The following is a 15,213-nucleotide window of genomic DNA, read 5'->3' as shown; positions in this document are numbered from 1 at the left end:
ATTCATGTCAAGTATTAGCAGAGTGAGAAACGCGAAGATGTTGAGGATGCTGTTACAATTACCCGTTTGGGATTTTAGCCCTAACGAGCTAACTTGGCCCAAAAGTCACGGGTCGCTTTAATTTCAACTTCAACTTCAACTCCTTCAACATCGAAAGCTCCATAACTGCAAGTGATCCCAGCGCTGGCAGTGATAAAAGCCGTGGACTCGCTGATTTAATGGTCTATGCTGAATTATCTGTTCGAGGCGGACAGATTCTGCCTGGGACCGCAGGGGTAATGGCCTACTGGATCCTGGGCGAAGAAGGTGGAGAGTACAGAGTACCGACATCAACCATCAGCCTGTCAGTTTCGATAATCTACAAACTAACAATCTGGTCGGCGCATTTCTTTGTTTCTTAGCACGATGCATTGGCCGACTAGAACGCCACATGTTGGACAAGATGGGATTGCTGCATGTCTTCTTCGTTTGTCAAACGACCAACACGCCTTATCGGATGCGAATCATAGGAAGATCTTCCGTTCAGGTGGCTTTTGCTATGCAGAGCATCCCTGCAAATGTGGAACTATCATCAATGATACCCTAGAAGAGAACGGAAGGGAGTTCCTAGAGTCTTGACGGGGCTAGGAACCATGCTGTTAATACCCTGAATTTTCTATGAAAGATTTCAATTCCATTCTCGTGACTTTATTTCGGAGGAGCCCCTACAAACGGCTTCTTTGTTGTTGGCAACTCGTACTCTCCGTTTGCTCTTACTGAGGGGCATGTTTGATTGTAGGGAGTACAGCTTTGTATGTGCCTGCCTATATTGCAGAGTTTGCGCCTCCTGCCCATCAAACATGAGAATCTCATTGTTTCTCTACAATAAATCTTATTCTCTTCGACTGCATTAACCTGAACGCCGCATTCTTTGGTAGGTCATTTGTTTTGGTCGCTCCAGCGCAAATGGTGAGGAAATTTTCACTGTTTATTCTCGACAAAATACGGATACCTGACACTGATTGACTAGGGACACCTAAACCACTATCTTGCTCTAGGAGTGATATTTTATTGGGCCCTGAAATCCTCTGCAATATCGGTATCCTCAAGCTTCTCAAGCGGGACGTCAAGAACCACGGTTTCCGCCACTATTTCCAACGGGGTGTCAATAAACTACACCACTCCAGTCTCAGGGACTTGTGAGACAGCATTTGGCTACCAGAGACAATATACTGGCTACGTCAGCCTCCCCCCATCTACAACAGGGTCAATTCAGCAAAACTACTCCATCAACACCTTTTTCTGGTTGGTGGAATCGAGACTCAACCCTCAAAACGCGCCATTTACGGTGTACTTGAATGGAGGTCCTGGAAGTACCAGCCTTGTTGGCGTGTTTCAAGAGACCGGACCATGCGAAGTTATTGAGATCGCAAAGGATAGACTTGGAACGCGCGCAAGAGAATGGGGCTGGGACAGGAGCAGTAACATGCTCTACATTGACCAACCTGTGCAGTCAGGATTCTCATTTGACCAGTTGCGGGAAGGTTCCTTAAATCTACTTGATTCAAAATATACGTTTCCTCCATCTGAACCACCAGCGAACCAGTCTAAAACTACCTGGCTTAATGGTACAACTTCTTCCAATAACGTGCAAGTCACCACAAACACCACTTCCACTGCTGCAAAAGCGCTTTGGCATGTTCTGCAAGCTATTCTAGCGGAGTTTCCACAATACGCCTCTGTGTCTCGGCGCGCTGCGAATATTCACCTATTTTCAGAGAGCTATGGAGGCAAATATGCCCCAAACTTTGTGTCTTATTTCGAATATCAAAATGCAAAGCTGAAAGAAGGAAGGTTATCTCCTACGGATACGCTTGAAATAAACGTTCGATCTATAGGAATATTGCAAGGCTGTATTGACGACCTTGTTCAAAACCCCTACTTTCCGATTTTTGCATACAACAATAGCTATGGTATCAGCGCCATAACACAAGAAGAGAAGGACGGCTTCTTGACGAATTTTTCTAAGCCGGGCGGCTGCCGAGATAAAGTTATTGGTTGTCGAGAAGAAATTAAAGCTTCCGACCCTGAAAACACTGGCACCGTAGAGGCTGTGAATCAAAAGTGCCTAGAGGCGCTTTCTACGTGTTTGTCAGAAACACCCAACTTATTCTCGAAACTCGGGCGTAGCAGCCACGATATCTCACAGAGCAGCCTTGATCCATTTCCGCCTCATACATACCTTGAATACCTTAACAAGGAACACGTGCAGAAATCAATCGGAGCTCAGATGAATATTACGGACTATAGCTCAACTGTTTCAACCGCCTTCCTCGGTACCGCTGACTATGACCGGGGAGATTACATCTCAGAACTAGCCAAGCTGCTGAATAAAGGAATACGAATTGCTCTGATATACGGGGACAGGGATTACATATGCAACTGGATGGGTGGCCAGGCAGCCGCATTTTCAATTGCAGCTTCGTCTTCTTCGTATCTCCGCGGCTTTAACGCCGCTGGCTATGCGCCCCTCATCATCAATGATACCTATGTTGGAGGTATGACTCGCCAGTTCGGCAATCTATCATTCACCCGAATATATGACGCCGGTCACTTGATATCTGCCTACCAACCGGAGACACTCTTCACGCTCTTCTCGCGCATCGTCCAGGGATCAGTTGACCTATCCACTGGCCAGAAGGTAGATATATCTAAATTTAACACTAAGGGTGATGCAAATACTACAGCGACCAATTCAGCCCCTCCGATGGCTAAACCGACTTGTTACCTTCGGAAGGTGAAAGATACCTGTTCACAAGAGCAGGCGGGAAAGCTGGCTCGTGGGGATGGGGTTATCGTCAATGGAATCTGGTATGAGTCTGAATCCGACTGGAAAATGCCATCCCCTGCTAGTAAAGATGGGAAAGTTGGTGCAGCTTGGACCAGGAGTGTGGTCCAAGCTTACGTTGCTACCAGCACACCGTCAATGATAGGGCAACGTTCGGTTAAACGTTCAGCGGGGACGAAGCAATTTGGCTCCTTGGGCTTGTTTGGCTTGATAACAGTCGTTTTCGCAGGGCTCACTACGACTTCCTTGCTATGTTAAGTTTCTAGTTTGCTGAAGGCCTAACATACTGTTCATGCACATTATTGGTATTCTGGGGAAGACATAGATATGCCACGCTTAATGAGTTTTAATCTAGCCAAAGAGACGATAGATCGTCTCAGGTGTAATGATTGAAGGAAATTGATTATCCCAAGAAACGTTGTTGCCATAGAGAATGACTGCTGTGAGCGTATAAATATCGAATGCTTAGATACAATACCGAGAAAAATGATAAATTAGTAACAAAAAATCTAGCCCATTTCCTCTCGATTCATACACAAACTAGATGAAGATTGTGCTTTTCACGCGTCTATGAGGTTGTTATCGGCGCGAGCAGCGGGCTCAGCAGTGTCCCGGGTATCCTTGGTTGGTCTGGCCCGACCTTTGCTGGAACGCTGGTAGAACTCGTCAATAACCTTCTTGGGGATACGGTTGAGGAGGTCCTTGGGGTAAATTCGGAGAAGGTTCCAGGCAAGGTCCAAAGACTCTTCAATAGTTCGGGACTCATATGCAGATTGGGAAATAAAGGTGCGCTCAAACTTGTCCAAGAATTCAAGGGATAGTTTGTCCTCAGAAGACAGAGCTTCTTCGCCAACGACAGCCTTCATGGCGGCTATACATTCATTGTCAGATACTGCAGCTTCAGAGTTTCAATTTGTGAAAGGGAGCTTACCGGCATCACGGCCAATGGCGTACTTGGCGTACAGCTGGTTTGACACATCACCATGGTCTTTGCGGGTTCGGCCCTCACCAATGGCAGACTTCATCAATCGAGAAAGGGACGGAAGAACGTTAATTGGTGGGTAGATACCCTTGTTGTCAAGCTGACGGTCAATGAAAATCTGACCCTCGGTGATATAGCCAGTCAAATCAGGAATTGGGTGAGTGATATCTGAAGTTCCAAGTTAGCGCCATATTCAGTCAGAAAGAACGGAGCGAGCTAGAGATAGGATAATAAAAAATACCATCGTTAGGCATAGTCAAAATTGGAATCTGGGTGATAGAGCCATTTCGTCCCTCAACTCGTCCAGCACGCTCGTAGATTGTGGACAAATCCGTGTACATGTAACCGGGGTAACCACGACGTCCGGGCACTTCTTCTCTGGCTGCCGAAACTTCACGAAGGGCATCACAGTAGGCTGACAGATCAGTCAAGATAACTAGGACGTGCTTCTCGAGCTGGTAAGCGTAGTACTCTGCGGTGGTAAGTGCAAGACGAGGTGTGATGATACGCTCGATTCTGCATCCATTTCATTAGCTCCACCCTAGCATCCGGAGTCTTGGGAGGGACAGTAAACTCACGTGGGGTCATTGGCAAGGTTAAGGAAGAGGGTGACACGCTCCATACTGCCGTTTTCCTCGAAATCTCGGGTGAAGAATCGACTGGTCTCCATGTTCACACCCATAGCGGCGAAGACGATGGAGAAGTTGTCCTCGTGGCCATCGTGTACATCCTTGGTTGGCTTCTTTACCAGGCCAGCCTGACGACAAATCTGTGCAGCAATTTCATTGTGAGGGAGACCGGAAGCTGAAAAGATGGGGATTTTTTGTCCACGGGCGATAGAGTTCATGGTATCGATGGCAGAAATACCGGTGGAAATCATTTCTTCGGGATATACCTAGAGTAATAGCGGCTTAGCGTAAGATCCGTGGACACATAAAGACAATCGTGGAGACACTCACTCGTGAGTACGGATTGATAGGACTGCCGTTGATGTCAAGGTATTCCTCAGCGAGAACCTTGGGTCCCTTATCAATAGCGCGGCCGGATCCGTCGAACACTCGGCCCAACATGTCTTCTGAGACACCTAGCTTCATGCTGTGACCGGAGAACTCGACTTTGGTCTTTATTTATCAAGTTAGCAACCTTTGATCTGCACAGGAGCCACGATATAAGCCTGTTCACCACACCTTTTTGACGTCAACGCCTGTGGTACCCTCGAACACCTGTAAAACCACATCAAATTAGCATCCGTGATATATCAAGGCTGAAGTCGATATGCTGACCTGGACGACAGCTCTGTTTCCTGGTAGTAGACGAACATGTTAGTATACATTCTAGCTATATAGACGCCTTAGGATCTGCTGCACCTACCTCTAGCTTCCAGCACCTGACCAGACCGTTCAGATCCGTCGGGCAGCGTAAGCGATACAATCTCATTGTATCTGGGGAATTTTACCTATAACGAGTATTGCAGCCCGGATCATCAGTATATCTGCCATCTAACATATCGGGATGCGGGCGTATCTGGGAGCTCACGTTGTCGAGGATGACCAGGGGTCCGTTGACACCACCAACGGTGTTGTACTTCAGCCGAGGCTGGACGGAAGCCATCCGGCGGTCTTCTATGCCTGGAGCCATGGCTGTGAGAAAGCGAGACGGCCCTAGATGATATCCAAGTTGCAGGTTGTGTGTGTGCTTCGAGCGGTCGAGACGAGGCGGGTTGTCTCTACCACCACCAACAACATCGTCGAAACGACGTCAACTTTGGACGTTTCCCAGCTCCCGCCTTCCCGCCAATCACAGGCCGAACTCTGTTTTGCTTAGTCATTATCACGTGATATATATGCTTCCGCGCTTCTTGTTGTTTACTTCAACGTCAACTTTCAGCGTCAACAGCAGACATGAGGACGAAGCGATGGAATATGGGGCTGAAGTCAGGGCGGAGAGGAGCCGTCGCTCCTCTGAGATGTTCTGCGCGGCCGCTGGAAAGGCTTTTTGGCTGCTAGATTGCGGCTCTGGCGTTGTATTCCAGCAACAAGGCTCAGCAAGCCGATGATCGACCACCAAAGGGCGGGAAAACGAAGATTAAAATACGAACGCCAATCAACTGGATTCCATGCCAGGCTGAACGCTCGATTTATTGGCCCAGGGCCAATGTTGCATCAGTGAAACAACCTGTTGATTGCCAGCCCACACACCAAAACGGAAAGGGTGCCCGCCAGTTGCGGAGCGCAGTGATCATAAATACGAATGGCTGCCTCGTCATTGAGAAGACTTAAGATAGGAGATCTACTCCTGTCGTTCAACCTTGGAGTCTTCTTCTTTTCTCCCCCTTCTGTTGCCAAAGTATATATAACCTGGAGAATCGACGCCCAACGCGGGCTCTGGGCAGAGCCATATTCAGGCTGAAGAAGTCTTCGCATTAACTGCCAGGATGCCGCTGTTCAGCTCAGGGGCTCGCGCTCGCCTAGCATGGCGACAGTCAACTCAAGACAACAACAATACATGCACTACCAACGAAGGGGTGGGGGAATGTACCCCGAAGGCAAATTGTACGTGTGCTTTCATCGACAAACAAGTCCAGAAAATGCAGTTCTAATATCCAACGACTGATAGGCCCGGGTGTGTCTACTGCTGGAATATGTGACCCCGGAACAAATAACATTGAGGTGCTCACCCTTTCGACTCTCAGTATCTTCACTAAACTCTAACCAGATGACTGCCTAGTGCTGTCTTGTCCATATTTGCAATGTACGTGAAGGTCATGGTGTGTGCAGAAGTATGAGGAACAACGGGTGTGAGGATGGCAAGTTTTTTTCTGGAACTGGTAAAGTAGGTGCACGCCCAAGAGCTGTTTGCGGATCATAAATTGACCTTTGTCCTTAGCCATGGCCATGTCCAGGACCAAACGATATCAGTTGCTGTGTCAAATTCGCCGATATGAATAATGGTACAAGCACCACTTCATCTATGCCTAGTACTTCATCAATGTCTATGACATCCTCAACTTTTACAACCTCTCGGACTAGTTCACCAAGCACATCTTCCGCGACCTCCTCAAGCGTACCAGTGCCAGCCCACACAGGTCTAAGTGGCGCCCAAATCGGTGGAGTAGCAGCTGGATGTGCTGTCTTTGCGCTGCTGATCCTCCTTGGAGCCACATACTTCTTTAGGCGTCGCAAGGCATCAGAGCCACAAGGGGAAAAGCCGGATACATCTGATAGCGGGATTTCAGAAATGCCGGATTCCGCGGGTGTTGCTCCTCGTGGGCCAAAGGCAGCAGTTGTCTTAGGTGAACTAGACAGTAAGGAAGCCAATGAACTGGACAGCAAGGAAGCGAAGATTGATAAAAGTGCTGCTGTGAACCGGGCTCGAGAACTGGATTCGACTCCAATTTCATCCCCTGTCGAACTCGATTCGTCTCCTATCGAACCAAAAGAGACGAAGGTGTAATACACTGTGTATGGATATTGGGTGGTTGGGTCTGGGTAATGGAAATGGGAGCCTGAGCTGAGCTCTGGTGTGGATGGGATATCTAAGAATTTGGCGTTCGGGATTAACTAACAAGTCGCAATTAATCACACTGCGCACAACTTATATCATTTCAATTTTGTTTGTCTGTCAACTAACTGTCATTTTTCTCTTCTGATAGAAAACGAAAATCATCTAATATACCCAATTCACTTCCCCGAAAGCTTTATTTTCCAAGTTTATATAAAATAGTTGTTGTCTAAGTGATTCCAAGTCAAGGCATCTATCATCTGACCGACCGATCATAAAATCCCAAGTCCTTAGTCTATCCGCCTTTTAGAATCTCAAATCCCAGCCAATTTTGGGTCCAAGTTCAGGAAGAGCATCAGCAACACTCTGCACGTCCTTGTCGCCTCGTCCACTCAAATTGAGCACGATGTTCTCACCCTTCTTCATTGTCTTAGCCAGCTCAATTGCGCCGTAAACAGCATGCGAAGACTCAAGGGCTGGAATGATACCCTCCAGCTGCGAAATGGTCTTGAATCCAATTAGAGCCTGTGCGTCAGTGGCAGCGATGAACTTGGCCCTGGCGGAATCCTTCCAGTTACTTAACTCCGGTCCAACACCGGGGTAATCCAATCCGGCAGAAATGGAGTGGGTGTCTGAGATCTGGCCGTGTTCGTTTTGAAGGACATATGTTCGGACGCCGTGGAGCACGCCCTTCGAGCCCCCTGTAAGGGTAGCTGAGTGACGCGCGGTGTCGACTCCGTCACCGCCGGCTTCTACGCCAAGGAGTTTGACGCTGGGATCATTGGAAAAGGGGTAGAACATGCCCACTGCGTTGCTTCCACCGCCAACACAAGCAACGACAGCATCTGGCAGGCGGCCAGTGAGTTCTTTCATCTGGGCTTTGGTTTCTTCTCCGATAACTGACTGGAAAGTTCGGACGATGGTTGGGAAAGGATGAGCGCCGATGGCTGAGCCGATGACATAGTGCGTTGTGTCGAGATGGACGACCCAAGCGCGCAAAGCTTCGTTGACCGCATCACGGAGGGTACGTGACCCGGCCTCAACGGGGATAACGGAGGCTCCAAGGAGTTTTATTCTGAATACATTCAGAGCTTGGCGACGAACATCCTCTGCTCCCATGTAAATGACACACTCCATGCCGAATTTGGCGCAGACAGTGGCGGTAGCGACACCATGCTGACCGGCACCAGTTTCAGCAATGATTCTCTTCTTTCCAAGGCGACGGGCAAGAAGGACTTGGCCTAGGGCATTATTGATTTTGTGACTACCTGTGTGGTTAAGATCTTCTCGCTTGAGATAGATGTTAGCTCCACCAGCATGTTCAGTCAGGCGCTCGGCAAGATGAAGACTACTTGGACGGCTCATGTATGGGTAGTAAGAGCGGTACTCTTCCCAGAATTTGGGGTCATTCTTGGCCTCGTTGAATCCAGCCTCCAGCTCAGCGAGGCAATCCATCAACGACTCAGGAACAAACTGGCCTCCAAATTCGCCGAATTGTGCAGGGATAGCTGCAGGGTTCTTGGTGGTGTTAAGAGCCTCGAGCTGGTCTGCAAGGCCTGGCTCGTCGGCTACCTCGGGGACAGGCCCGCGCTGGACAGTTCGACCTGTGATGCTCGAACAGTATTCGCGGATCTTCTGGGCACGCTCTCCTGGAGCAGCGTCGCCTAGGACAGTCACCATCTGACTACCGATAACAACACCCTCAGCGATACCCTGGACTTCTAGGAAGTGCTCCCTGGTGCTAACGCCGAATCCCAGCGCAGCAGGGACGTTTCCGGAATATGTGTGCACTCGCTTCAAAAGTTCGGGTAATCCAGAGCTCAATGTTCCGGTGGCACCTGTAACGCCCATTCTAGAGACGACATAGATGAAGGAGTCGGCAATTCCGCAGAGAAGTTTCATACGGGCCTCGGAAGTAGCCGGCGCAATCAGCGGGACATAAGAGAGCCTTTTAAGCACGCCACATCAGCACCTATCACCAATTATTGAACCAGAGGAAAGCAACTCACCCTTCTTTTTTGCATAAATCTCTGAATCGAACGGCTTCTTCTGGCGGCAAGTCAACCATGATAAAACCGTTGACTCCTGCGGCTTTGGCATCCTTCAACATTCTCTCTTCACCATACTGTAGCAAGGGGTTATAGTATCCCATCATCATCACAGGGGCCTTGAGTCCCTTCCTCCTAGCAGTTCTAACCATCTCGAGCACAGAAGTGACGGTGACTCCATTCTTAAGCGCCTGAGTGTTTGCGCGCTGGATGGTAGGACCATCGGCAATCGGGTCTGTGAATGGGACTCCAAGTTCGATAATGTCTGCATCAAACACTAGTTAGACACCGGGTTCGATCAAAATACCATGTGGATAGCATGGAAGAACCCACCTGCACCTCCATCTTCCATGGCAAGGATGATATCGACTGTCTCGCTGGCCTCGGGGTACCCCGCTGTGACGTACGCCACGAGAGCAGATCTTTTCTCCTCCTTGCATCGCCGAAATGTCTCCTTTATTTGCTCCATTGTGAATGGTGTTGTGTATGTTGTGTCGTTCGAGGTCACTGCCGGTGAAAATACCTGGGGACAGCTTGGCTCAGCTGAGGGAGATGCTGGTAGCTATATGTATGGTCTGGCGAGACCAGCGTTGAGAGCTGCAGTGGGGCAATCGCTTGCCCAGGGATCTTTTGATACGAGTGACAAGTGGTCAAGGGGCAGGGAACAATAGGCTGTGTCTGCTGCGTATTCGTGAGATCTTTGTCTTGAGGGAGGAATAATAATCGAGGGGGGAATGGTGGCCTGGGAGGAGTTTTGGTCTTTGCGCTGACTCAATTTTCTGATAAGCCCGAATTAAGATTTCGCCCCACGCAAAGACCAGACCAACTTGCGTTTATTTATAGAATAGGCGGACGTTGTGGAGTTTGATATCAAAACCAGCGCTGAATCGAGCAGGACGTTGAAGATTTTAAATAGACTCCGATATATTTATTCCTTTCACTTCCCAAGGTTGAGTCCAAAATAGCTAAAACTAAAACGATCAAACAAGAAAAATCCAAAATTACAATTCTGCTAGCGAGCTCAGATAAAACAAGAAATCAAGACAAGAAAAACAACAAATCGCAAATTCCCTTTTTTAAATCACGAACAGATAACAGGAAGGAAGACGAGGAAACAATGGCAAAAATCACAGAAAGCAGTTCTGTAGTCCCGTACCCATATCCGATGCAAATGCTCTGTCTATAACCTATAACAATAGAAAAGGAGTGTAACCCATGCGGAATAAAACAATTCAACGCAGGCAGAAAAAAGCGCATTAACAATCAATGCTAAAAGGAGTGAAACCAGCCCAACTCGAAGTCTTTTTTATGCATGCAAAAATGCGGATAAAAATGCTGCTGTGTGCTGTGGTTATGCGGCCTTGGGCAGAAACAAGCACGTCTGTACAAGTGGTATTTGAACAAGGAAGGTCGGAGAGATGGTGAGACGAGTGAGGATGGCCGGGAAATGCGGAGCGGAGCGGAGCGAGGAGGTATTGCTGTACCGATGGCGGTGGTTGTGGTGAGGTTTGAGGGAAGGACAGTATTAGGATTAGTGCGTCATTAGGGGTAAAGGAAAGGCATAACCCAGGAGGATTTTTTTTGGCGCCGACGCATGGCGCAGTAAGGAAAGTAGTAGTGGCACAAGTATTAGAGGACTCAGGCTAATAAGCGGAGTCCTTGTTCTTTTCCGGTGAAAAACAATCAAGATGATCAATATGCAACCAACACCACGCTTGTTTCTGATAAAGGTCGTAAAGGAGTGACGGAAGGAAATTCGTAGACAGTTGCTTTCGCTCTCTCTTTTGCCGTTGCCGGAGAAAAGAGAGAAAATAGGGCAACCTCTCAATAACTGATGGCATCGGGGTATGTAAGGAGTGACTGACGGGACCCAAACTCTCGAGAAATGCTGAACAGGGAACGCAAACAGGCGAATTAACGGTAATAGGAAGAGAGAAATCAAAGCAGAATTCGCTATGCAGACAGAAACGAGTAAGCTGAAATGGAAAGGGGGAGAAGCGGAGTCGACGGATAAAAGTTGACCGGGTTCAATTGCTGAGGTGAGAGTTTCATTTCCCGGATTTAAGAGTTCTGGTACGCTGGCATCTGGTTGTGACCAATATATGCACTAAAGTCGAATGAGGCCTGGCTGGGAACAATGACCGGAGACGGCTGGATGTGTCGACTAGGTAGGCCGGAGTAGTTGTACGCAGCAGTCAAGCTTGGGTGAGATCCAGCATTGGTACCCATGACGGACAGGTAGCTGGATGGGGTAAGTTGAGCAGTGTGAGATGGAAGCGTGTTGGTAACGCCGGCGGACTGCTGATGTCCGGCTGGGGACCCAGAGCGAACATCCACATGACTTGCGCTGGGCATGTTAGGGCTACCTGAATAGTTTGACCGAAGCGGTGCTGGCAACGCCGCTGCCGTGGAAGAGTAGCTGGCAGAATACTTCCCGATAATTTTCTTGAGGGCATGAGTAAGAATCTTCCAGGGGAAAACCTTGACATCCTTCTCAATGTTGCGAGGCTTGGGGTTTGGGAAGCCCATGATCACCTTGAAGAAATCCTCGCTGTCTGGCTTAGCCTTGGATACAGTCATTGGACGGAACCCTTCAAGGTTGCGACGAATACGGTTCTTTTCTTCCACGGTGAAACGGACACCAACGAGGGACTCCAGCAGATAAATAGTATCTACACTGGTAACATAGCACTCCTTCTTGCCAGCCCACTGGATACAGCTGATGCAAATGCTGTTGGGGGCACGCTCAGAAGGCGACACTGGCTTAAAGTCTGCATGGATGGTACTGCCTTCCTGGCGGCGAGTGAATTGGACCAGACGGCGCTGGGCTTCGCACTCTTCGGGTTTCCAGTCAAGGGCCATGGCATCAAGGTCACCGTTGAGCTTCAGAACGGCTTTGCTCGGGTACATTGCATAAGGGTTGAATGGCGCATTGGGGTTTGGAGCCCCAATAAGGGCCTGCTGAATGGTTGAGGTTCGGACCAAGGTTGGGTTTCCAGGGTTAACCTCCATTTCCTGGCCAATGGGAGTTACGGAGATTGGAGGACTGCATGATACTGCGGTAGCATTGGAGATACACGGGCTCCAAGACGACGCAAGGGGAGATGGAGCGGTAGCTCTCATCTGAATTTGATGTTCATACTGTCCCTGAGGAAGAACCTGCTGGTATTGCCCAGAGTAGCCACTCATCGAGCTAGGCGTTGGAAGGTAGGGCGAGTAAGGAGATGTTGACAAGCGCTCAACTTTAACGCCATCATTGATTCGAATTTGCTTGGCAGAAGCAGAGTGGGTGGAGGCAGCAGTGCTACCATCGGAGGCTGAAGACATTCTTCGTTTGCGGGGAGACATCTGTCTTGCTTCTTGATCGTACGTAAACGATCCAATGCGTGCAAAGTGCTGAGTCGACGCCTCTTGATCGTTGATAACAACTTGAAGAGGAACAGAGAGTCCAGCGCAAGTCGTGGACACGAATGTGGGAGCGGTGACGGTCAACACGTACTGGAATCTAGATTCCTCGACTAGCAGGGGGCTGATGGTGCAGTCACACTGGCAGGATCCAAAAAGGACAGAGAAACTCCAAGTGGGAGGGTTGAGCAAGTCGTAGAAAGATTCAACGTAGATAGAGAGCTTGGTGCCTTCGAATCCGGTGGAAGGAGAGAACGAAGTCACTTCAGGAACTGGGTTACAGTTAGATTCCAGGCTGGGCGAACGACGGATGTCGAACGGCGACCCGGAATACACGCTGTTCTGAACGTAGTTAGCGCTGTCGTCGTCCGAGATAAAGCTTCCATCCAACATTGGGTTGTACATGGAAGTTCCGTAGGATCCAGGTGGGCAAGCGAGTAAGGCAGATGTTTCACGCAAGGCACTGGAAGTTTCATCCGAGTCTATACATGATTAACATTATGAGAAGACAATATGGATACGAGAGAAGGGGGCTCACCTAAAAACTCAATCTTCTGAGACTTGTCGAGAGCAGACATGGACAAGAGGTTGCCAGGTTTGGCCAGCAGATTGTCCGAATAGGCCCCAACGAATCGAGACTCCTCTGGGTCGGAGAAGTCTAGAGACTCGTCGAAGATCAAAGGGGACTGGAGCTCAAACTGTAACAATAGGAAGGGGCATATACGTCAGTCAAACTGTAAATATGAGAGGGGGAACACGGGCAGACCGGTAACCGAAATCTGCAAGTGTAAACCAGGGAGGCCAGGAGGTAGTCAATTGAAAGAGAAGAAACACGACTCAAGCAGGCCGGAAATGCACAGATATATCCAGAAGAGGGATGCCAGGGGTGGGATACATACCGGAGCTCCGTGAGTCTTTGAGTAAGCCAGATTGGCGGTATTGCAGAGTATGCAGCGGGAACGCGGTTTGGTTTAAAAGCGAGTGACTGAGACTAGATCTCAAAACAAATGGCACAAAATCAATAAGAACTGCGTATCTGGTCAGGCACGTAGTTCTTTGAACTATAAACGAGTGACGGTGTGATTTTTTAGAATTAAAAAATCATTGAAAAAAAGATTACTTCGGATCAAAGGTGAACGAATGAAGATGTTGAGACTAGAACTGAAGCTCGTAGGTCTAATTCGTTCAGTCAATTAAGACGGGAAGGGTTGCACGGAACAAGGCGAATGTTGAGATCGAACAGATGATGTCTGATCTTGGGTTCCTTTGAGGAGTTTGTCGAACGGGGTCCTTGAGGAAATTTGGGTTGATCCGTGAAAGAAAAGTGAAAATAAGAAAAAAATCAAGCAATAACTAAGCTGTTTTATGGTTAGTATGGAAAATGATCTTCAAGGCGAAGATGACGAAGAAGCAAAAATAAGGGTATCGGGTAGATGCAGCAAGCAAGTAGAAACCTACCGAGAGAATAAAGGAAAAGAAGCAAGAGACTTAGAAAGCCACTGTTCGTTCCAATAAAATTGACAAGTGCTGCACACGGAAGAATCAGGATACCTGTTGACTCAGTTAGTCTCGGATCATCAAGACATCGGTAAAATGATGTAGAGATGACAATGTAAGACCAGGAAGAGTCAAACAAAGGAGATTATATATAAAGGGAAATATGTGAGCTGTAACAGCGACATACCTTGATAAGAGGTTGGCCCGTCAAGATCCTGCTCTTCATATGAATACCTTTACGGAATTCAGCTGGAATCCTAGCCTGCGTCTAGCTGCAAGGTGGAGGACGATGTCTGTGATGTTGGTGTTGTTGGTGATGAGAATGGTCGAGGTGGTGGTGATATACACCAGGCAGAGAGGTATGGCCTAGATTATATCTGCCTGGTTGCCGATACCCGATGAGTTTAGGCTCGGCGTTTCTGGTCCGGATAGCGTGAGTGAGGCTTCCTCCGCTTTCAATTATATATAAAAAAAGATATAGCTCCCAGGCCGAGCGTTTGGAGGCGACCAAATGGAGAAGAGGTGCGGCTCTCGGTTGCGACGGATATTAACGATAGATTATATGGATAAATGACGAAACGACCCAGAACAATGATAGCGACGGCGATGAGACTGATTAAGGGAAGCTAATAGAGGAGCAACGGTCTCTCTCTCTCTCTCTCTCTCTTTTCTTTTTTTTTTTTTCCGTAATGTCGGATTTCGGGTGGAGGGATGGGTAGGTAGATAGATAGCTGGTAGCAAGGCACGGAAAACAAGGGACAAAAACAACACGACGAGGACAACCGGGTTAGCGAGCGTAACTTCGTGAGAAGAGCGAGTGTGTTAGACAGCTGATATCGAGGAGAATGGTGAGGACGAGGACGGTGTAAACGAGAGAATCAAAACGATGGAAGCGTGAGGATAGCAAGCGAAGGTAGAAGAAGAAGAAGAACGAGAGGAGAGGAAGAGGAGGA

The 15,213-nt window shown here is 48.5% G+C and overlaps 5 protein-coding genes across 5 annotated transcripts; 2 read left to right on the top strand and 3 right to left on the bottom strand.

Annotated features, from left to right (window-relative positions):
• Positions 1-945: 945 nt before the first annotated feature.
• TRV_03784 (uncharacterized protein) lies at positions 946-3,085 on the top strand (the record flags this gene model as incomplete). The annotated part of the gene is made up of 2 exons (XM_003022051.1): positions 946-948; positions 1,010-3,085. The coding sequence occupies 2 exons, from the start codon at positions 946-948 to the stop codon at positions 3,083-3,085; spliced, it is 2,079 nt and encodes a 692-aa protein (XP_003022097.1).
• A 302-nt stretch (positions 3,086-3,387) lies between these two features.
• On the bottom strand, positions 3,388-4,903 carry TRV_03783 (uncharacterized protein; the record flags this gene model as incomplete). Its single annotated transcript, XM_003022050.1, has 5 exons — positions 3,388-3,698; positions 3,759-3,977; positions 4,051-4,325; positions 4,388-4,704; positions 4,769-4,903. The coding sequence occupies 5 exons, from the start codon at positions 4,901-4,903 to the stop codon at positions 3,388-3,390; spliced, it is 1,257 nt and encodes a 418-aa protein (XP_003022096.1).
• A 1,894-nt stretch (positions 4,904-6,797) lies between these two features.
• TRV_03782 (uncharacterized protein) lies at positions 6,798-7,262 on the top strand (the record flags this gene model as incomplete). Its single annotated transcript, XM_003022049.1, has 1 exon — positions 6,798-7,262. One exon carries the CDS (start codon positions 6,798-6,800, stop codon positions 7,260-7,262), a length of 465 nt encoding a protein of 154 aa, XP_003022095.1.
• A 354-nt stretch (positions 7,263-7,616) lies between these two features.
• TRV_03781 (tryptophan synthase) lies at positions 7,617-9,827 on the bottom strand (the record flags this gene model as incomplete). The annotated part of the gene is made up of 3 exons (XM_003022048.1): positions 7,617-9,258; positions 9,320-9,635; positions 9,692-9,827. The coding sequence occupies 3 exons, from the start codon at positions 9,825-9,827 to the stop codon at positions 7,617-7,619; spliced, it is 2,094 nt and encodes a 697-aa protein (XP_003022094.1).
• A 1,592-nt stretch (positions 9,828-11,419) lies between these two features.
• Positions 11,420-13,461, bottom strand: TRV_03780 (transcriptional regulator Medusa; the record flags this gene model as incomplete). Its single annotated transcript, XM_003022047.1, has 2 exons — positions 11,420-13,245; positions 13,302-13,461. Coding segments are annotated over 2 exons (1,986 nt in total), but the record flags the coding sequence as incomplete, so codon positions are not given.
• Between the last annotated feature and the right edge of the window lie 1,752 nt (positions 13,462-15,213).

The sequence above is a fragment of the Trichophyton verrucosum genome, assembly GCF_000151505.1.
Source record: "Trichophyton verrucosum HKI 0517 chromosome Unknown contig00307_1.f1.exp, whole genome shotgun sequence".
Lineage (NCBI taxonomy): Eukaryota > Fungi > Ascomycota > Eurotiomycetes > Onygenales > Arthrodermataceae > Trichophyton > Trichophyton verrucosum.
The sequence above is the reverse complement of the archived record's forward strand: the minus strand, read 5'-3'. Positions and strand labels throughout refer to the sequence as shown.